This window comes from Oncorhynchus nerka, linkage group LG9a (assembly GCF_034236695.1).
Source record: "Oncorhynchus nerka isolate Pitt River linkage group LG9a, Oner_Uvic_2.0, whole genome shotgun sequence".
In the NCBI taxonomy this organism is placed as follows: domain Eukaryota; kingdom Metazoa; phylum Chordata; class Actinopteri; order Salmoniformes; family Salmonidae; genus Oncorhynchus; species Oncorhynchus nerka.
In genome coordinates this window covers 39,227,195-39,250,843 of record NC_088404.1, presented here as the reverse complement: position 1 = coordinate 39,250,843, position 23,649 = coordinate 39,227,195, and the positions used below count along the sequence as shown (strand labels likewise).

Genomic DNA, 23,649 nt, shown 5'->3' with positions numbered 1-23,649 from the left:
TTAACAAGTCAACATCCATATCAGTAAACCTCTCCCCACCCGCGCCCTCTTACTAGGGGATGGTTTTGTTCCATCGTTGATACCTATTGGCCAACCTGGTTTTGTTTTGAGGCACCTTAACTGGGAAGGATTGGCTTATAGTATGGCTGGAACTGACTATTTGGAATGGTAATCAAACTTATCAAACACATGGTTTCCATGTCTTTGATACCATTTCATTTACTCCATTCCAGCCATTGTTATGAGTTGTCCTCCCTTCAGCAGCTTCCTGGGGTTTTCAGCAAATTAAGCCACCCCTTTAAATACAGTGGACCTTTAATTAGAATTGTGTCAACAGAAAGTAATGGAGAAATCTGACCTTTCCATAGCAGGTAACTTTGGCCAGGCAGCTTCATCTTGTTGCAGGTTGAGGGACTAACTTACTTCCACTAGCTAGCATGACTATAGCCAGTAACCAGGTAGGGCTAGCTAGTCAGCTGAAATTAGTTGAGTTTGTTCTATTGGCATGCTAACTTCATAATAAGTTTTGCATCTTAGCTAACATGAGTATTTTTTATCTTCCTGGCACACACAGGCTAAGCCTTTCTTTGTGCTGCCAACCTTGGCTCTAAACACACCCCATAAGGCTCATGAATATTCTGAGGGGAGTGTACTTCCAGGTATGGACAAAATGAAAAACTAAAATCCCAAAATGTCAAATGTTATTTGTTTTAAGTTATTCCATGTCCAACTTTGAAACAATCAATGAGAGAAATTAGAGAACAAGTTGAGTTTCAATTTTCGTTTCTCAACTTCTACTTTTTGACTAGGAAATCAAAACAAGAAAAGTACACGGACCCAACCCAATCCTTGCCCCAGCCTCCTTTTTAGTTCACCTTTATTTATTGAGCAGATTCCTGTGAACACATCGCCTGGCACGAGTCGCAGAGGTTTTTCAGAGAGTTTGGAGCAAGTCTGACAAAGCATGGAAGAGTTGGCGAGGGAAAGCATCAGCTTGCTGGCCAAGCCCACACTCGATACAGATGGCCCAAGACTTGGATCTTTGGGAGCAATTTTCATCATGCTCAAATCTGCGCTTGGTGCGGGACTTCTCAACTTCCCATGGGCTTTCGAGAAAGCCGGTGGAATTCGCTCCGCGGTCGCAGTGGAGATGGTAAGTAACTTTACTGACCCCAGTAACACAATTTACATTATTTGATGCATTCCTGTTATTAAACGTCATTTTAACCACCTCCTAATTTAACACGTAATTTAAACCAATTTAAACGATATATATAGACCTACTCCAAACCTATTGATTTAGTCTGGTCATTTACTGTGTAGAACGAAACATATAGAATTGGTTGGTGATTCGTTTTGGGAATCAAATTAAGTCAAATTGTATTCGTCACGTGCTTTGTGAACAAATGGTGTGGACGAACAGTGAAATGCCTAGTCTACTTATTAGCTTCCCAACAATGCAGAGAGAAATAAGATATAGAAATCATAGAAAAGTAAAACACCTGATAATAGATACACAAGGAGTAATGATAACTTGGCTATATGCAATGGGTACCAGCAATGTTCCCTTGTTTTTTTTTGGCATTGAGCAAACTTCAGGTTGTGAAAATTCGGTGCAACTTCCAGCACACGTTTACTGTGAATACTGTGGTTATACCCCCATTAATTTACTGTTTTAACAGTGTCCAATTAGGCTACTGTGAGTATTTGATTTATAATGTAGGCCTACCATAAAAAACGGTGGAGAAAATGCATCACAACATTTTAACATGGAAATAGGTTATATCATTCAGCCTACAGTAGCAGCCAATATATGGTGTTCAATGTAGGCCTACATTCCACAAGACTTTTGAAAAAAAAAAACATGCTGGGCTTGACATTATCCTGTTTATCCACATGTCCTTCAGATAAGAAAGTGACTGAACATTTTGTTGTGTTGTTTGATGCAAGAAACCACTTTACAAGATACCATTTATTATTATTCCCATACCATTATTACAGAGAATCAGACAAAATATGCTACCCTCTGCCTATTGGCTACTTAGCTTATTCAAGCCTGTTTTAAAATACAACACTGCCCCTTTAAGACATTAAAAAAAGCTCTTTACTTGACTGCTTTTTAAGGATGGATAGAAATGTACAGGTTTGTGCTCTTGTAGGAAGAAATCACTCCCTCATTGCTGATTACACATTAGCTATAACTGGGCTAATGACTCACTAACTAGCAAAGAATATGAACAAATGTGCACACGTGGCTACATGCAGCTCTCACTTTGATCTTAAAACAGGTGCATAATAATCGCGACCGCTCATGCTGTAAAACAGTCCAGTTCAAAGTGAATGGTACATATCCATATATGGCAATGGTCTATTTGCATATAGGCCTACTGCAGCTCTGATTGGTTATGGTGCACCAGTCTGCGTACAGTATGGGCCTGAGTCATGCCTGTCAATGCAAAAGAATCCTATTCCGATGGGCTCTGCCAACAACAAAATCTCTTGCATAGTTTTGCATACTAAGTCTTGCATAGTTTGTTTTGTTTCAGTATGTTGCATTGAAAGTGGCTAATATTGCATTGATTTGATCACAATTTCAACAGTAAAGGGAAACGTTGATAGTGTTAACTAACGGGGAAAACTCTAGAAAGTTGAGTGAAGTTCAGTCTTGTGATTCTCTGCACGGGCTACGCTCCCAGACACATGCGTAGCTTAGAGGGAATATTGGGGACCACAACCTAGTCGATGTGCAGGGGTACAAGGTTGAGGTAGATATGTACATATAACTAGGAATAAATTGACAGATAGATAGTTAGCAGTGTATGTGATGAGTCAAAAAAGTTAGTGAAAAAAGGTTCAACGCAGTCCGGAGAGCTATTTGCTTAACTATTATTATTTATTTTTTAACCCCTTTTTCTCCCCAATTTCGAGGTATCCAATTGTTAGTAGTTACTGTCTTGTCTCATCGCTACAACTCCCGTACGGGCTCGGGAGAGACGAAGGTCGAGAGCCATGCGTCCTCCAAAACACACCCCAACCAAGCCGCACTGCTTCTTAACACAGAGCGCATCCAACCCGGAAGCCATTCGCACCAATGTGTCGGAGGAAACACTGTACACCTAGCGACCTGGTCAGCGCGCACTGTGCTCGGCCCGCCACAGGAGTCGCTAGTGCGCGATGACACAAGGATATCCCTACCGGCCAAACCCTCCCTAACCCGGACGACGCTAGGCCAATTATGCATCGCCCCATGGGCCTCCCAGTTGCGGCCGGCTGCGACAGAGCCTGGGCTCGAAGCCAGAGTCTCTGGTGGCAAAGCTAGCACTACGAAGCAGTGCCTTAGACCACTGCGCGACCCGGGAGGCTTTGGCTTAACTATTTAACTAACTTTTTAGCAATCTTTTGGCTTGGGTAGAAGCTGTTCAGGGTCCTCTTGGTTCCAGACTTGGTGCATTGGTACCACTTGCCGTGCGGAAGCAGAGAGAGTAGTCTACAACTTGGGTAGCTGGAGTCTTTGACAATTTTTAGGGCCTTCCTCTGACTCCACCTGGTATAGAGGTCCTGGATGGCAGGGAGCTCGGTCCCAGTGATGTACTGGGCCGTACGTACTACCCTTTGTAGCGCTTTGCGGTTGGATGCCAAGCAGTTGCCACACCAAGCGGTGATGCAGCCAGTCAAGATGCTCTCAATGATGCAGCTGCAGAACTTTTTGAAGATCTGAGGGCCCATGCCAAAGCTTTTCAGCATCCTGAGGGGGAAGAGGTGTTGTTGTATCATCTTCACAACTGTGTTGGTGTGTTTGGACCATAATATATCCTTATTGATGTGGACACCGAGGAACTTGAAGGTCTCGACCCGCTCCACTACAGCCTCGTCAATGTGAATTAAGGGCGTGCTCGGCCCTTCGTTTCCTGTAGTCCACGATCAGCTCCTTTGTCTTGCTGACGTTGAGGAAGAGGTTGTTGTCCTGGCACCACACTGCCAGTTCCCTGCCCTCCTCCCTATAGGCTGTCTCATCATTGTTGGTGATCAGGCCTGCCACCGTAGTGTCGTCGAGGAGGTGTTAACATGCCAAGAGCCGGATAGCTTGCGTAATTGATTAATGTTGGGTAGCCTACATATTCTTAATCAAATAATAGCATCAATGTTGACAATTTAAATTTGTTTCATTTTGTATATAATCAATATAAAGCACCGCAGTCAAGCACATCATTCTCAGCAGTTGTACACACTAAATTCAGCTTTCTATGAAATTCCCTCTGGTTATCCCTTCCCCTCATCCATGTTATCCTTTATTAGCCTGGCTGACATGAATCACAAAGACTTCGAGTTTGGTGTCAGCCAGACCAATCCGTTATAGACCTACTCTCTTATTATTTGCTCAATCTCATCTCTCTTCTCCTACTCAGCAACCTCTTGATTGTATCTTCATCTCTCCTCCGCCTCAGGTGTCCCTGGTGTTCCTCATCAGTGGCCTGGTAATCCTGGGCTACTCCTCCTCCATCAGTGGTCAGAACACATACCAGGCCGTGGTGAAGGATGTGTGTGGGCCTGCCATCGGGCAGCTCTGTGAGGTCGTGTTCGTCTTCAACCTCTTCATGATCTCTGTGGCCTTCCTGGTCATAGTGTCGGACCAGCTGGAGAAACGTGAGTATCTTCATGCTTCTCCCCGACTTCATGACTCCCTAACTATCTCTTACTGGGTTATGTTACCGTTTTCATAATAAAGTCATTCCTTCCTGAACTATCATCAGATTTTCCTGTCCCCACTTCTCATTATGTAATGATGATCATTGGAAATAGGTTAATGATATAGATTTTCAACTTCATAAACAGTATCTGATACATGTTTCTTTATGTAATTCATGTGTTTGTCTTGCAGTATGCATCTCCCTTTATGAGTTGATCACTGGATTGCCCGAGACAGATATGCCATACCACTGGTACACACACCCGCATTTCGCCCTCATCCTCCTGTGTGTCTTCCTCATCCTCCCTCTCTCCATCCCTAAAGAGATCAGTATTCAGAAGTACATAAGGTGGGTGAGTCATTTGTGGGCAGTGTACTACAGCATTGCAAAGATTTAAGCCCAGGCTACTTGGTGCAGAACATTGCAACATTTGTGTGGCTGTTACTGCCATATTCAATCTCATGTTATGCTCAACCCTTTCCCTCTTTTTGAAGTGTTTTAGGTACTCTGGCGGCTACATACCTAACAGTGGCCATCATTGTGAAATATCACACAAGAGAGAGCAGTGATGTGCATATATCCCCCTTGTACACAAGTGGGTGAGTGCTTGTAATCCCAATTCATATTAGTTTGACCTTTGAGCAATTTCTGTCCTTAGTCTGAGTGACGTGAACAATATTGATATGCTTTTATGATGGCCTTTAGCATAGGCCTATGTGATGGCCTTTAGCATAGGCCTATGTGATGGCCTTTAGCATAGGCCTATGTGATGGCCTTTAGCATAGGCCTACGTGATGGTCTTTAGCATAGGCCTACGTGATGGCCTTTAGCATAGGCCTACGTGATGGCCTTTAGCGTAGGCCTACGTGATGGCCTTTAGCGCAGGCCTACGTGATGGCCTTTAGCGCAGGCCTACGTGATGGCCTTTAGCGCAGGCCTACGTGATGGCCTTTAGCGCAGGCCTACGTGATGGCCTTTAGCGCAGGCCTACGTGATGGCCTTTAGCGCAGGCCTACGTGATGGCCTTTAGCGCAGGCCTACGTGATGGCCTTTAGCGCAGGCCTACGTGATGGCCTTTAGCGCAGGCCTACGTGATGGCCTTTAGCGCAGGCCTACGTGATGGCCTTTAGCGCAGGCCTACGTGATGGCCTTTAGCGCAGGCCTACGTGATGGCCTTTAGCGCAGGCCTACGTGATGGCCTTTAGCGCAGGCCTACGTGATGGCCTTTAGCGCAGGCCTACGTGATGGCCTTTAGCGCAGGCCTACGTGATGGCCTTTAGCGCAGGCCTACGTGATGGCCTTTAGCGCAGGCCTACGTGATGGCCTTTAGCGCAGGCCTACGTGATGGCCTTTAGCGCAGGCCTACGTGATGGCCTTTAGCGCAGGCCTACGTGATGGCCTTTAGCGCAGGCCTACGTGATGGCCTTTAGCGCAGGCCTACGTGATGGCCTTTAGCGCAGGCCTACGTGATGGCCTTTAGCGCAGGCCTACGTGATGGCCTTTAGCGCAGGCCTACGTGATGGCCTTTAGCGCAGGCCACGTGATGGCCTTTAGCGCAGGCCTACGTGATGGCCTTTAGCGCAGGCCTACGTGATGGCCTTTAGCGCAGGCCTACGTGATGGCCTTTAGCGCAGGCCTACGTGATGGCCTTTAGCGCAGGCCTACGTGATGGCCTTTAGCGCAGGCCTACGTGATGGCCTTTAGCGCAGGCCTCACGTGATGGCCTTTAGCGCAGGCCTACGTGATGGCCTTTAGCGCAGGCCTACGTGATGGCCTTTAGCGCAGGCCTACGTGATGGCCTTTAGCGCAGGCCTATGTGATGGCCTTCAGCGCAGGCCTATGTGATGGCCTTCAGCGCAGGCCTATGTGATGGCCTATGTGATGGCCTTCAGCATAGGCCTATCATAAAATCATATCGATATAGTCTGAAAATGCTGTCAAGTTAAATGTAACCTGTAAAAAGTCTGTGAGATCAGGATCTAAGATGCCCTTTTAATATTAGGAGCTTTTAGTCCTTGTTCCGTTGTTAAAGGTATTTTCATTTTGAGCTACATTTTGACTGTCTGGGAGTGGAGTCCGAGCCCTCAGCCCACACATTGTAATGTGTCGGTGTGATTGACAGAAACTGTAAAAGACTGAAATTGCCTCAGGTCAGATTAGGTCTTGTTGAAAAGGCCCTTTTAAGAGCCACTCTGAAGTTTTCTTGTCGTCTCTCTGTAGAATAAGCTCTTGGGCTTCGATGTTCAGCGTTATCCCAACCATCTGCTTTGGCTTTCAGGTGAGTACGGCTTCAAACATGTTTGGTTTTCAAAGTGGTCACTTGTGAGGATATATTTGTTTTCTTTATGAAGCCAATGGTTAAAAGTCTGGCATTTACCCCAAATTCTGGTCAATTGAGGAGCTGTCTATTGAGGAGTGGTCAGTCATCACAGTCCAACAGAGCCTCAGGCTATCCGGCAGAGGAGAGCTGTTTCTCTGTTCAATATTTTAACTTGGGTAAGATTGGAGGAAAATATTACTCATTTTCAGAGGTATTGTTTAATCTTCTGAGTAACCAAGGAAACACAGGGGGATTGTCAGAAATGTAATAAAAGGGAAGTGGGGAGGGCGGCAGACAAATCCCAGCTCCCTGAGCCCCTGCACCCCCGGGCTGATTGATTACTGAGCTGGTGAAAAAAAGAGGAAGGATGGGAATCCTGAAGGAATGTGGATGGAGGAATGTTGAGTAAAATTTGATCGAGAAACACTAGCAAGGTTCTTCCAGGTTAATGTATATAGTTGAATTGTCAGCTTGTGACAAAGGATCTGACGTTCTATGATTGGGAGCATTAAGAGCTGTGGAGCCCCATGCTATACATAGCTCTGGCCCTTACATTGAGACTAACTGGCCACCAGAATGATTCAGAGGACTCAAGCCCGTCACAGGTCTATGTAGTTATGTTTCTCTGAGCTTTGCGTTCTGAGCCTGCCATGTTCTGTTCTGTATCATTCTGTGCTCCAGTGTCACGAGGCCTGCATAGCCATCTACAGCAGCATGGAGAACAAAAGCCTGTCCCATTGGGTGTTCATCTCTGTGGTGTCCATGTTCTTCTGCCTGGTCATTTACTCTCTAACTGGTGAGACTCATCCCTTCAATACTCCGGCTCATAGCACCAAGTGATTGTAGTGAACACAGTGACTATACAATTGTAGACTCTTAGAAAAAAAGGTTCCAAAGTGGTTCTTTGGCTGTCCCCACAGGAGAACCCTTTTAGGTTTCAGGTAGAACCCTTTAAGGTTTCCTCTGTGGAAAGGGTTCTACATGGAACCATAAAGGGTTATACCTGAAACCTAAAAGGGTTCTTCAAAGGGTTCCCCTATGGAGACAGCTGAAGAACCTTTAAGGGACAGTTGGTGTTTGAATGTTTCCCCTCCCTTTCTGGTTCAGGTGTTTACGGATACCTGACATTTGGCAAGGATGTTGCAGCAGATATTCTGATGTCATACACAGGGGACGATGTCCTCATGATCATTGCAAGACTGCTCTTTGGGATCTCTATCATCACCATCTTCCCCATTATCCTCCTGCTAGGAAGGTAACATGATGGCTGGAGAGCATTTAATAATGGGCATTACATAGAAATATCATTCATTGGCCATTTAAATCAGAACATTTTAAGTCGAAATAAAGAACTTGTTAGTAAATTTGTCTGTTTGACCCAGTGAGTCTCATTGCAGTGTCTCTAACGTTCTGCAATCAGGTCCGTGATTCAGGACCCACTGCTGAGTTTCCGTCGGCGCTTCCACGTTGTGACCGAGTCGTATGAGAACTGTAGCCGCGTGGGGCTGACTATAGCCTGGATCACCGTCACCCTGCTCATTGCCATGTTCATCCCAGACATCAGCAAGGTTATCAGTATCATTGGGGGAATCAGCGCATTTTTCATTTTCATCTTCCCAGGTGGGAAAATTATCCCCCTTTCACTCCTTCACTCTCTCCCACACAGTTGTTTGTGAATCGAACCAGCAGAGATAATGTATGTTTGCTTTATCTGCTTGTGTGCAGGGCTATGTCTAGTATTTGCCATGCAGTCAGAGCAAGTATCTTTCAAAACACGGTGAGTTTAAACCAATCATGGTCACTTATTCAAACCATTCATCCATTCAAATCCTTCTTTTCATTGACACCATGTTCTCCTTTATTTTCTCACTCCCCCTCCCCCATTCCCTCTCAGAGTGGTCCTAACAACATGGGGGATGATCACTCTGATCTGTGGGGCCTTCATCTTTGGACAGAGCACCACCATCGCCATCATACAGCTCCTCAATAAGCTCTAATCCTAACTGGTATATGTCTTCATTGTGTGAGAGTTGTTGACTGGGTAGGAATAGGGGAGTTTTCTATTCTTATTCTTCTTACTTTGCTATTATTTCATGTGTTCTGCTCACTGTCTGATACACTGAAGGAAATCAGAATGGAAGTTTACATAGTAGGTTAAAAAAAAGTATTTTCAGCCATAATGAAAGGATGGCCATAGAGTGAACACGTCATATGGGGCTGGGGGAGAAAGTGAGTTATTTTTTACTTTTTGTTAATGTGTGTGTGGTGTTTGCTTTGATATGTTGAATGAACATAAATGGTGTATTCTCACATAGGTTGCTGTCTCAAGTTACGATTCTGACTTTTGTGTACAATATGTCGATGATTTTCATTGTATTGACATGTTTATCAGAAGTAAAATGTTTTATAGGAAATATGCACTGGCATTTGCTTTTCATTAGTCTTCATACTACATGTTGTGTGCATGCTTTCCCAGAAATGTAAAGCAATGAAGCAACAGATTCATGGTGTATTTCCATTTTATTGAGTTTTATCATTCTACATTATCTAGAATTTCAACAGTTTTAAGACTAAATATGGTACTTGCATCCCTGCAATAAGTCTCTACACTCAGAGAGAAAGTCATTTTACTGAAACATACAGAAGTATAAGAATGAGCATTTCTCTAAACACTGCCATAAAAGTGAATGTTCATTCTGTATGCCATTTTCTATTCATATGTATATTTGTTTTGTCTGTCCTTTTTTATAGGAATACTATAAAAGACAAATAAGAAATCCACAAAACCCAGTGAAAGTAACATGGCTAAATACTACATTAAATAAGTTACTGGACATTCATTTTAACATGCACTCAAGAGATGGGGAGAATGAATTTGGTTGCACAGTTTAGGGAACAGCCTGGAATGTTACAGAAATAGAATTGGCATGTTCTGACTGGCTCTGACCTGTTCATACAGAACCCAACGGAAGCTACGGATAGAAAACCTTTCCAGTAGAATTTCCCCACATAAGTCTGTCAACAAGGGAGCCATGCTCTTGCTCTGTAATACTGATGCTGAGGCTAATATGAAGCCCAAGGCGTGCTATTGATTAATATCACGGGTGTATTAACACGGAGAAGTCCAGGGTTCTCCCAAAGAAAAGTGCAATGTGGCTTAGCACCAGAGATGGAACTGAACATGTGTGATTTTCATTTCAGTGGTGGTCCTAGTTATGATCAAAGCCAAGTAAATAAAGTTGTATTTTTACAGTGAACAAGGACAGTCTTTGTTATTACTTACATATAATTATCTGAGATGATATCTTATCCTGGGGAGTGAGGGTTTGATATCCCCCAATTGGTTAAGGACAAGCTTGCCACCAGCATGTGCTTACAGGACAAACTAAGAAATTAAATGGAGAAGTGGGTGAAAGATTCCACCCTCTAAAGGTAGATCAAGATGAGTGATTCATACATTATTGTTTATAGATAAAACACTTTTATTGAGATAATTTGTAATACACTCATACTTTAAATATATGTAATCGCTATATCTCATTAATTTACATTGTGCTTTTCGACTGGGTCTGTTGGATCATGTTGATTTCAGGTTGTTGGAGTTGGACAAACTAGTCATGCGCCTAGATGTGCACAAGAGGTTCTTCAACTGGGTTGGTGGGTGAACATTCTTTCTGATATATTTTCGGTTACTATCATTTGCTTGATATGTGAAACATCTCCTTTTTGCTCAATTGCAATGAACATTGTGATTGTAATATATGGCTGTGCGTTAGAGGTTTAAAATCAAATGACTCTGTGTTTATGGGAAGGCCGTGGCTGCGGATCTGACTTTTCCCAGATCTTTATTCCCTCGACTAAAGGTCCTAAAGATTCTGTGCATGTGTGGATCATGTCCTGCTCATGTGTTTATTCTCTACTTTATGCACAGTCTCTGTAGGCTATGGTACAGGTAACACCATCTGCTCTAAAATTTGCTCACTGTACATCATTCAAAACAACACTATAACTCAAGATCTAAATGCACATCCCCATGAAACTGATTGCGATCAAATGATTGGTATGCAGATGCTGCATGGACTTGACAAATTATCATCAGTGAGAAATGTGAAGGCAAGGAGACCACAAAAATGAGTGTGTGAACTAGAGGTCAAGAAACATGGCCAGAAGCTTCAGAACTAAAGGTCCTGAGAGAAAAAAGATCCCGTGAAGTTGGATCTGCAGCAACTCCATTATTGGAAATCCTACAACCTCAACCCCATGCTGATGTTTAAGGCTTGAGATTAGTTGTTCAAAAGGGAAACTGTCTGCAGCAAACCACAAGTTTCGCTGCTTTTGTTGTGACCTCTTCTTCTGAAGAATTTTGCACTTTACCACTAAAGACGTCAATACAAATATAATTATAATAGAACATGTTTTCATATAATTTTACTAAACTTTAACAGCTAATATATCCATTGCTGATTCATACAAGTACTCTTAACACAACAGGAAAAAAACTAACCTTCACAGCTTGATAGAGATGAATGTTGAGGGCTCTATTACTCTGTCATTAGCAGCAGCATCAGGTTCATGTCTTTTAGTCAAAATTGATGACATGCACTAGAGCCTCAAAAGCAGGTTAACTGTTCACCTCATTTCTACAATGACTTGAGGGTGAACGATACAATGAACAAATGCATTGGATGGCGGTAATCTCGCTTTAATGCACTGTTTAATATTCACTGCAATTGATGCCTTCCATTTTGTCTCAATATCAAACAGACACTGTGTAAACATGTACTTACAAAAGAGAGAAAGAGGGATTGTGGGGGTGAGAGTGAGGTAAAGGGGGTATGTGGGAGCTAAGGATGGGGGTGTTGTGGACTTAGGCGATGCGTCCCCACCCCCATCAGTCTCTGCTCAGGCTGCACCAGGCGGCTGCAGGGAGAGAGAGCGAGGGAGTTCAGTTAGACAAGCAGCTCAGGAATAGATAAATCATTTACAACACTTTCACACTCAGGTCTAGTGTTTCTCTGCTCAATGTGATAAAACAATGATGATACACTGCATAATATAATTCAATTGAATGTCATATATTTTCAGGTTTGCCTGAGGTAAGTCTATGACATGCATTTATACCAATAACAATAAGTAAATATAATAAATATCAGGGTATGTGTTTTCCCTGACTGCTCTACTTCAAACAGTTCTCTCCACCAGTAGGTTCCATCGCTATCAGGGCTCCCCATCCCAGATATACGGCACTATGCCAGCATTACGCAGGAGATTGTGCTCTATGCCAGCTCTCTCTCAGGAGACTAACCTGGCACAGCAACAGTGGACACAGCCTCCGGCTGGCACAGAGTGTCAACTTTAACATGTTGAAAGGCCTTGAAGGATGCAGCCTGGAGGTGCCTGAGGGCAGAGGTGGAGGGCATAAGATCACATGTAAACACAGACTCACACACCCATGCATGCAGATGCACACACGCTCACTCCTTCAGTTCTCCTACGCCCCATAGACGATAGAGAACTTGAAAGATAGAGACTCGTTACAGCCTCGGCACATCCCCCAAAACATCAATAAGTAATTATACAGTAGTATGTCAGCTTTATTCAGTGGCTATAGCTGTAGATAGGTTCCTGCCGTGATAGAGCTCTGTACCTCTGGAGTCTGCTTAACCAAAGTCTGATTCCAGATGTTAGCTTTGTATGAACATTTAAACAAAAACACTAAGCAATGACGGCTCTTCTGTAATCATCTACCCAATTGTGTAAAAAAACAAACACATATCTCATATATGAACTGTGCTTACAAAATAGTAGACACCAACATGTCAAATGATTGTGCATAGTCCCCCCAGGTGGCGCAGTGGTTAAGGGCGCTGTACTGCAGTGCCAGCTGTGCCACCAGAGACTGTGACCAGGAGGTCCGTGGGGCGATGCACAATTGGCCCAGTGTCGTCCGGGTTAGGGAGGGCTTGGCCGGTAGGGATATCCTTGACTCATCGCGCACCAGCGACTCCTGTGGCGGGCCGGGCGCAGTGCGTGCTAACCAAGGTTGCCAGGTGCACAGTGTTTCCTCCGACACATTGGTGCGGCTGGCTTCCGGGTTGGATGCGCGCTGTGTTAAGAAGCAGTGCGGCTTGGTTGGGTTGTGTATCGGAGAACGCATGACTTTCAACCTTCGTCTCTCCTGAGTCTGTACGGGAGTTGTAGCGATGAGACAAGATAGTAGCTACTAAACAATTGGATACCACGAAATTGGGGAGAAAAAGGGGTAAGATTCAACAAACAAAAAAATTATTGTGCATTATTGATTCCATATTTTCTGGACATTGTACCTATGGGGATTATAAGAAGACCAAGGGGTGAAGGGTCAGGAGATGTGGGGGAGGGAGGGATGACTCCATGGGTGAGATGAGACACAATTCTAGAACTTACTTTTTCCACTCCTCCTCTCCATCCCAGAACTCATACACCACGAAGGAGAGCCCATCTGGCAGCCGCACTGCAGTCACACTGAGGAAGAAAGGAATACAAAAAGAGAGAGAGAGTAAGACACTGGCAAGTCAATAATGGGCAGATGACATTGGAGAACAATCAAATATTTTAATAAAAACAGTGAATTGCCAATAAGTTTACGCAGACAGATGTCAGAGAGTGATGTGCGGTAGTTGAGCACAGAAACACTTTCACGCCATATAAACCATAATAATAGACACCCATAGTCAACCATTATAGTAGAAGCCCAAAGTTACTTGACTTCAGCTCCACTCACTCCCACGCATAATCCTCCACTGGAGGGCAGTAGTGGTTCAGACGGCTGACCTGTGTCTCAGGGGTTTAGTGCAGTAAAAGAGTTCTACTGTATGAGCTGGGTTTTCTGTTTCCTTCCATCACAGTGGAGCTCGCAACTGGAGAGACTCCTGACACATCTTATTGACCTGCTGAACGCTTCTATTACAGCTGACAGCTCTCTGTCTGAGGTTACATCTAGATCAGACCACTGCGTTGTTTTATTTGACGGGGGCCGCTGCTGTAGCGAGGCTCCACAATCACATTCTTCAAACCGAAAAAACCCCCATGTCCAAGTCAATGTGTGTCCATCTAAAAGAAAGATGCGCACAAGGGGAGGGTGTTTGAGTGTGTGTTTGTGCATCCACACGTGTGCTTCCTTCCCATAACTTTGTCAATGTTTGTGTGTTTGTCTGTGGGTTGTTTGTGTGTATGTGTAAATTCAAGGCCTTAAAAAGGAGGACATATTCTTATGGCATCATTTGCAGGATGTATTAGTACCATGTAGAAGCACTTATAGGAAACAATAGTAGAGACATGAGGGAGGAAAATAACGTTTTAGACTTAAATAGTGGTAATGTGAGAATGAGAGAGAGAAAGAAAACAGTCTATTCACAGTACAGAGTCAGAGCCCAATTCCTAAGTGATCAATTATTCACCATCCCTAAGTGTATTATGATGAGACTACAAAATGCTGATGACAGTAGCCAGCCTATTTTCTGGACTTGGCTCCAGGGAGTCGCTCTGAAACCGACTGTAGAAGAACTTGTCCTTTTGAACTGAGTCTTACACACCCTGGGCATGAGAATCTGCTGCTACATTGATAGGAAAGAAGATACATTTGTGCTACAGGCAGCAGCAGTAATAGTGGATATACATGTCATCTTCTCTACAAATCAGCTCTTTCCTTGCTATGACAGCAGTGCTCTAAAGCATACTGGAGGTTGTGCAGTAGGCTGCCGTACATTACCTCAGCTCAGAGCAAGACGAACTGAGAGGTTCTGTCCAGGTTTCTCTAATCTGCTCAGCCCTATTTTCCAGTTCATTGTCCCTTGTCACATGGAGATTCCTCCTGGTTGATGATGGTTGTGGAGAGGCAGAGGACAACAGCGTGTTAAACAGGTTTATCCAGTCTGATTGCCTCTTCAGTCCCCAGCACATCCTTTCTCTGCCAGAGGCTCCCTCAACCATCCATAACCTGTACACACCAGCACGCAGAGTCGCTCTGTCTCTCCCTATCTGCAATGTTGACTTATTTGTCCATTATTTTCTAATATCTATTCATGCTCCCTCTGAGTTTCCTCCCTGAGCCTTCCTGCCATTATACTTTGTGATGAGATTAGTACCTTGCGGAGCATTGTGACAAAATAAGCATTACAGATGTAGGATCTTAATTTGATCACCCTGTTGCAGTAGTACTTTACTTTTAAAACTTGTAATGTATTTGAGTTTTGAAAAGGCTTCTGTCAGGTCATCTGTCTCACAATATTAAGCTGTATATTGAAGATTGGTAAAGTACTTGAGCATGGTCAGTAGATGGCAATCAGTGCTGTTTATGATGAGGGAGGACCATTTGTTTTTCATGAGCATGACCTTATTTCTATTACAGCATGTTGGATGACTGTCATGCATATTCCATTCACCCAGTTCAATGTAACATCGATAGGTTTAGGCTACGTCATGACACTACAATTTCCCTATACCCATCACGAGGTTGCTACAACCTAGCCTAAGAATGAAGTTTACAACGTAAGTGCACACAGGTCGAGATAAAAATTTGATGACGGACAGTGACACATTCAATATTGCCTTGCACACTCTTGCCTGCATCTAGCTTATCTAGGGTGTAATCATTCATCAGTTGCAAACAAGAGTTTCTATTGGACAAATTCGCCTTTTCCCTTCGTTTGTGGACTTCAATGAACAACACATCATCTGTTTGTGACCAGGCAAAAAACATTTTTTCTAGCCAAACCATGTCATAACCGCTACACACAGCCTACATATTATCTAAAGTAACTTCCTAGTCAACATAGCTAATAGAACTAATGTGTTAGTAAACCCGCTACAATCATGCAGTAACGTTACAGTGTATAGTCACTAAGCTACTACACCGGCAATAAATGAATAAATCCAAAAGATTACCTTGACTTGGAAGAGTTCCAGTGTTGTGTTGGATAGTCACAGCCATCTAGCTAACATAGCATCCCTCTGTTTAAGCCGGGTGTTTGAGTAACTAAACTAGCCAGTTGCATTTGCTATCTAAGTAAGTGAAACTGAAAGTGAAAAAAAATTACACTCTCTCTCTCTTGCTTCTCCTTCATTTTTGAATAAACTCATTTATTCAACTATTGTCTCACCACATTGTATGCACTGCAGTGCTAGCTAGCTGTGCTTATGCTTTCAGTACTAAATTCATTTTCTGATCCTTTGATTGGGTGGACAACATGTCAGTTCATGCTGCAAGAGCTCTGAAAGGTTGGAGGACGTCCTCCGGAAGTTGTCATAATTACTGTGTAAGTCTATGGAAGGGGGTGAGAACCAAGAGCCTCCTAGGTTTTGTATTGAAGTCAATGTACCAAGAGGAGGAAGGAAGCTTGCTGTCCTCCGGCTAAACCATGGTGCTACCCGACAGAGTGCTGTTGAGACTACTGAAGACCTTCATTGCAAAACAGTATGTTTTAGTCAATTATTTGGTGACGTGAATATATTTAGTATAGTTTAATCTAAAAAGGATAACTTTTTCAATGTTGTACTTAAAAAAAAAATGAAATTCACTGAGGAGGTTGGTCCTCCCCTTCCTCCTCTGAAGAGCCTCCACTGGTAGATAACCAGTTAGGTTGTGAATAACACGCACAGTGGACAAATGGTCATGCAAGGTATTGTGTGAGATGGACAATGAAAGATACACAGATAAAGTTAAATAGGTGGACTCACTGGAAGCAGTCTCTTTCAGCAGAGACATTCTTCAGGTACTGCTTCAGGGCCTCACAGAATTCTCCCAGCTGCTTCTGGGATACCGTCATCTCCTGACGAATCAGGTACAGGGACTGGACAGAAAGAAAGAAAGACAGACAGAAGTAAAACGTGAGGGGTTGAGAAAAAGAGGGAGATAAAAGCAGAAAAATAGGTAAGGAAATCCATTTGATCATGTGATGGGGCTCCTGGTTTAGCATGTGAGTGGAGAAGAAGTTTGTGGACGAGGCTTGTACGCATTAATTAAATTTGCCACATTTTTACTTTGCATTCAACTTTCTTAAATATCAGATTTGATTGATGAGTTCGTAAGTTACCTTTTTGATTCAAATGTCACACGATCTGAGGCGCAGAAGACCTGTAACTAACGTTTCAACCGTGATGGCAAACGTGAATGGTAATGACGCCGACTCCAGTCCAACAGTTACGGATTCTCATATGGTCACACTCCACACAGATCGTCAGAACCTCCATACGGTTCTGGACTCAGAAATTACAACTATCATTGCCACCCAGCTCAAAACTGCCATTGATGCTGCTCTGGCCCCGCTTCTCCACCGTCCTGGATGGTGTCCGAGCCACTGCAGATGAACGACTTGGCGGCTTTGAACATGACCTGTGTGACTACAGTGACCGCATAGTAGCCCTTGAGAAAATGGTCACCCGTCTGAGCTCCGAAAACCAAAAGCTGATTGACAAGACTGATGACGTGGAATCCCTTTCTCGCCATTGCAATCTTTGGGTTATTGGTATACCAGAGAAACTTGAAGGAGGGGACTCAGTTAAGTTCATGTCAGACTTCTTTGTGGAGGTGCTGGTCCTGCCATAGTTCCATCACCCCCGAAGCTGAACAGAGCCCCTTGGCCCCTCCCCAGTGGGCGGAGACGACAAGCTACAGTTCGACTCCCACCAGGATGCCCAGTGTCGGTTCGACAGTCACTTCTGAGCCGTTCCTTGGATCTATGACCTACTCTTTTGCCAGTTAGCATGCATAACCTAACCTACCCTCCAAGTCGAAGGTATGTTTTGATTTTTATTGCAGGGACATTTTCCCCCTGTTGCCATTCCTTTTCTACTCTGCAGAAACACTATTGAACCCTGATAAAAATGACTAATACTGTCTTGTGTGGTTGTTATTTAAGCTTTTAAGGCTTTTGCAGAGCTTTCCTAGATTTTTAATATAGATACTTACTGAAGGTCTTTTCACGACTTTATTACACCCCATTGATCATTTGTACATGTACAGACACTCTGCCCCTTTTCTTTTTTGTAAAAGGGCAACATACTGCGGGACACTTATTTGGCCATCCTTACGAGACATTGCACATGTTGCACTGATTGAAGACTCCCCGAGTCAGGACGGTTTTGTTTTACTGTTATGGGATTTTCTGACCATGTTTTGGTTATCTGTTGACCTACTTTACCATTTTGTGAATTTCTTTTCAAATGTGTTTCACTACTCGTGCTATGGAGCCTCTCCGCGTTAGGAAAGGAAGGGTTTCTGTTTATATGTACTGAAGCTGCGCAAACGTCAATCTGCTGTCTCTATTCGCTGGGGAAGGAGACTTCGGATTTTGGTGGGAGGGGGAGTGACCTTTTTTTGGTCCTTTCAATTAAAAAAAAACAAATTAGCTTTTTTCATCAGTTTTCTCTGTTATTTTTGCAAATACTTGGTTTGTTTTCACACCTTTTTCCTTTCAATATTTTAGATGGCTAACAACGCTAATAATAGTAATATTGGAATAGGTAGGCCTAATCCTAGAACGTTTTTATCCTTGAATACTAAGACAATGAATAATCCTGTCAAGAGTTTTCTCCCATTTGAAAAAGCTAAAAGGTATTTTTTTTACAAGTGACCCATTTATGCATTAAAGATCATTCAAGGCTACAAAACTCCAGGTTCAGTCAGGTTTTCCACTCAGACTCTAGAGGTGTTGCAATTTTGGTTAGTAAAATAATACATTTATCTACTACTAATGTTATTTCAGCCAGTATTGGGAGATATTTAATCATAACTGGCACCATTTGGCAAACACCTGTAGTAGTGGTCAATATATATGCTCCAAATTTTGATGATGTTGAATTTACAATGGGTTGATATTTGGCGGGGATCTGAATTGTGTTATTAGAGTGGCTTTAGACCACTCCAACCCCAGAACTATGTCTCCTTCTGCTATGTCAAAGTCCTTCTCAGGTTTTATGGGTCAGAATGGGTGTACAGATCCCTGGAGGTTTCAGAATCCCCAGGCAAGAGAGTATTCTTTCTTTTCACATGTACACCATTAATTTTCTCATATTGACTATTTCTTTATTGATCATAAGTTACACCCAAATGTCACCTCTTCTGAATATTTATCCATTGTAATTTCTGACCATAGACCTTTAGCCCTCGACCTAGTCCTGTCAGGACAAACTTCGGTTCTCTTCTCCTGTCTGATGCAGACTTCTGTAACGTTATCTCCACTTCTATTGATCATTTTCACTTTTCCAATCAGACAAGCTCAACCTCTCATTCTCTCTTATGGGAATCACTTAAGGCCTATCTTAGAGGAGAAAACATTTCTTATTCTTCTCATTTAAACAAAACTCGGAAAGTTAAACTAGAACATCTCATTAAAGTCATCCTTGACTTAGACCATCGATATGCCCTGACGCCATCCCCAGAGCTATATAAGCAACGCTTGAACTTACAATCAGGAATTCAATCTCTTGTTCACTACAGATGCAGAACGATTACTATTGCATTCACGTGATATCTTCTATGGACATGGCGACAGAGCAAGTTGTCTGCTTGCACACCAAATAAAACGCAGCGCTACTACCCATCTGATTCACCAAATTGAAGATTCCTCTCGTAACTTGATTTCTGACCTTACAGGGATAAATGACACCTTCAAATCTTTCTACACCTCCCTGTATACGTCTACATTTCCATCAGATACTGCCAATATGACTACATTTTTGGGTGAACTGGAGACTCCCACAGTTGAGGCTGCAGATGACCAATATTCTCCTCTCAGCCTTGAAGAAGTTATTCAGTCTATCAAGCCAATGCAGAGCAGCAAAGCTTCAGGAACGGATGGGTTTCCAACTGAGTTCTTTAAGAAATTCCATACCAAGTTAGCCCCTTTACTTTTATCTATGTATAACGAGTCACTTGAACGTGGCTCACTGCCACCTACCCTAACACAGGCTTCAATAGTGCTTCTCCTTAAGAAGGGGAAAGACCCTGTTCTTCCTGTTTTTCATTTAGGCTCCTAAGCCTCCTTAATGTGGATGTAAAGGTGCTTGAGAAGGTGAAAGCGAGGCGTCTGGAAGTAGTCTTACCAGGACTCATATCACAGGAACAAACCGGTTTTTATAAAGGACAGATATTCATTTTTTAAATATTCGGACACTGTTTTACATAATTTATTCAAAACAAATTGAGGTGGCAATCTCCCTAGACGCAGAGAAGGCATTCGACAGAATTGAATGATAGTACCTATTTGCTTTCGTAAAAAAATGGATTTGGGGACAAATTTAGCTCATGGATCCATCTCTTGTTGGTACCAATGACACCTGTACGGATTATTTTGCCCTGGAACGTGGGACACGCCAAGGCTGCCCATCTTCCTCTTAGTTATTTGCTGTCGCCATTGAGCCCCTTTCAGTAGCTTCACGTGCATCCTCCTCTTTCCAATATGTAATACAGGAAGCAGTTGAACATAGGTTATCATTATACGCAGATGATTTGTTTATTTTTGTAAATAACCCTGTAACCTGTTTACCTTCTATCCTTTCAATTCTGGAGAACTTTGGCTCTTTCTCCGGGTTACAAGCTGAATCTCCAGAACAGTGAGTGCTTTCAAATCAATCCAGCAGCGCTACAGCTTTTCAGCTTAGCCACTCTGATTTCAAATACCTTGGAGTGAACGTAACTCGTTCATTACATGCTCTTTTTTCTGCAAACTTTGCCCCCTTCCTTATGCAAATGAAATCTGATTTTCAGAGATGGAGTAGCTTACCACTATCACTTATAGGAATGATTAATGCTGTAAAAAGGATTTACCCAATGTTCCTTTAACTATTTCAAATGATTCCATTGTTTTTATCAAAGTTTATTATTATTTTTTTTTTACCACATTTAGTTACCACATTTATCTGGGGAGGAAAGGTACCCAGAGTCAGGAGATCTTTACTTCAGAGATGCAAGTTTAGTGGAGGGCTTGCACTACCCAACTTTTTACACTCTTACTGGGCAGCCTACTTTCAGAAATTGCTATTCTGGTTACATGCTCCAGATACCCCATGCTGCCACCTAGAGGCACATTCTTGTATTTCTGCTTCTCTTCATGCTTTATACTCTGCTCTTCTCTCCCAGCATCCCCCTCTCGCTATACTGGCAATCCTGCCGTACTTTCCACTCTTAAGATTTGGTACCAGTTTCGACGGCATTTTAAATTCTCCTCTGCGTCTACTATGGATCCTATGGATAAGAATCACTTATTCCCCGCTTCCCTAATAGATAATATCTTTCCTTGTCCAGTGAGAGAAAGCATTAAGTCCTTCCAAGACTTTTCGTAAAGAGATTTTTCTAGTTATCCCAACCTGGTCTCTAAATACTCTTTGCCTCCATCTCACTTTTTCCGTTACCTTCAAATTAGGCATTGTGTCTCCTCCCAATTTTCTGGCTACCCTGCTCCACCCCCTTGCCAACCCTGGGATGACATATTGACTCGATTACCGCGACAGAAAGCAGTAATTTCTCTGCTATCTATCTGTGTATTATGTCATTGGACAAACACTTCACCAACAAAACTAAATCTGCTTGGGAATGGGAAATGGGTGTTGAATTTACACAGGTGTGGTGGGATGAGACGATTGATAGAGTACGCTCCACTACATCTCGTGCTCGTCTTGGCCTCAAACAATTTAAGGTTTTACATAAAGTGTATTTTTCCAAATCCAGATTGTCTGAAATATATCCAAATGTAAATGATGAGTGTGATAGATGTCATGTCTCACCAGGACATCTATCACAGGGAATCGAGGTGGGTGGACTGAGGTAGGGCGGAGAGGTAGGGAAGGGACTTGGGTTTTTGGGGGTGGATGTGTTGCGTGGAGGGAGGAAGAGAGGGTTGTTGGAATATGGTAAAATCTTTGATGCACATTTTGTAAAATTTGAATAAAAAAATATATATAAAAAATACAATGTGATGGGAATGCTCTATGGCAGGGATCATCAACTAGATTCAGCAGTGGGGCCGATTCTTTCTTGAGCGGATGGTCGGGGGGCCGGAACAATAATTAATAATAATTTGTAGACTGCAATTTGACAGCAAGAAGCCCAAACATATAATATTTGACTAAAACATAATCATTTCAAACCTTGCTTACATTTTTATACAATCACATCTCTCTATTATGAGTGGGAATACATGGGAACACATTTATATATGATCCCGTCTCTCTATTATGAGTGGGAATACTTGGGAACAGATTTATATATGATCACATCTCTCTATTATGAGTGGGAATACTTGGGAACATATTTATATATGATCACATCTCTCTATTATGAGTGGGAATACTTGGGAACAGATTTATATATGATCCCATCTCTCTATTATGAGTGGGAATACTTGGGAACAGATTTCTATATGATCCCATCTCTCTATTATGAGTGGGAATACTTGGGAACAGATTTATATATGATCACATCTCTCTATTATGAGTGGGAATACTTGGGAACAGATTTATATATGATCACATCTCTCTATTATGAGTGGGAATACTTGGGAACAGATTTATATATGATCCCATCTCTCTATTATGAGTGGGAATACTTGGGAACAGATTTATATATGATCCCGTCTCTCTATTATGAGTGGGAATACTTGGGAACATATTTATATATGATCACATCTCTCTATTATGAGTGGGAATACTTGGGAACAGATTTATATATGATCCCGTCTCTCTATTATGAGTGGGAATACTTGGGAACAGATTTATATATGATCCCGTCTCTCTATTATGAGTGGGAATACTTGGGAACAGATTTATATATGATCCCGTCTCTCTATTATGAGTGGGAATACTTGGGAACAGATTTATATATGATCACATCTCTCTATTATGAGTGGGAATACTTGGGAACAGATTTATATATGATCCCATCTCTCTATTATGAGTGGGAATACTTGGGAACAGATTTATATATGATCACATCTCTCTATTATGAGTGGGAATACTTGGGAACAGATTTATATATGATCCCATCTCTCTATTATGAGTGGGAATACTTGGGAACAGATTTATATATGATCCCGTCTCTCTATTATGAGTGGGAATACTTGGGAACAGATTTATATATGATCCTGTCTCTCTATTATGAGTGGGAATACTTGGGAACAGATTTCCTAAATGTAAATAATTTGGAGCTGATTTTCTGGTGTTTTTACAGTATTTCCCATCTAACAATGAAAATAAATTATATTATTATTATTTTTTCGCTCAGACAACTTGGGGGGCCAAATAAAAAACCCCAGTGGCCCAAATTCATCCCACGAGCCACCAGTTGGGGAACCCTGCTTGCAGTGTTCTGTATATACATGGTGTCGACCCTTTTTCAGTACACGACACACTGACGTCACACACGGATGCGTGCGACTCTTGGCGGCAGTAAGAAAGCCATCGCCATCTGCGAAAACCACTTTTTGGGGTATTCATATGCATAAAATGATGTTTTGATTCTTGCTTGAACAGTCGCTAAGATAACATTTGGTTGTGATCTTTGCAAAATAAATGTTTTGGATGCAGCAGTTGTTAGTTAGAACCAAGCCTTAACCCTAAATCCTAATTTTGCATAACCCTAATCCTAATCTTGGCATAACCCTAACT

At 42.6% G+C, this 23,649-nt stretch overlaps 2 protein-coding genes across 2 annotated transcripts; one reads left to right on the top strand and one right to left on the bottom strand.

Moving 5' to 3' along the window:
• Positions 1–667: 667 nt before the first annotated feature.
• On the top strand, positions 668–9,422 carry LOC115134276 (putative sodium-coupled neutral amino acid transporter 8). The gene is made up of 10 exons (XM_029668077.2): positions 668–1,153; positions 4,446–4,644; positions 4,880–5,036; positions 5,183–5,287; positions 6,909–6,966; positions 7,690–7,804; positions 8,116–8,263; positions 8,429–8,628; positions 8,734–8,785; positions 8,903–9,422. The coding sequence occupies exons 1-10, from the start codon at positions 965–967 to the stop codon at positions 9,003–9,005; spliced, it is 1,326 nt and encodes a 441-aa protein (XP_029523937.1). The 5' UTR covers positions 668–964; the 3' UTR covers positions 9,006–9,422.
• Positions 9,423–9,509: 87 nt separating this feature from the next.
• On the bottom strand, positions 9,510–18,784 carry LOC135573391 (N-terminal EF-hand calcium-binding protein 2-like). Its single transcript, XM_065022579.1, has 4 exons — positions 16,726–18,784; positions 13,435–13,512; positions 12,314–12,405; positions 9,510–11,928 (listed from the first exon to the last, which is right to left on the bottom strand). The coding sequence occupies exons 1-4, from the start codon at positions 16,962–16,964 to the stop codon at positions 11,900–11,902; spliced, it is 438 nt and encodes a 145-aa protein (XP_064878651.1). The 5' UTR covers positions 16,965–18,784; the 3' UTR covers positions 9,510–11,899.
• Positions 18,785–23,649: the final 4,865 nt, after the last annotated feature.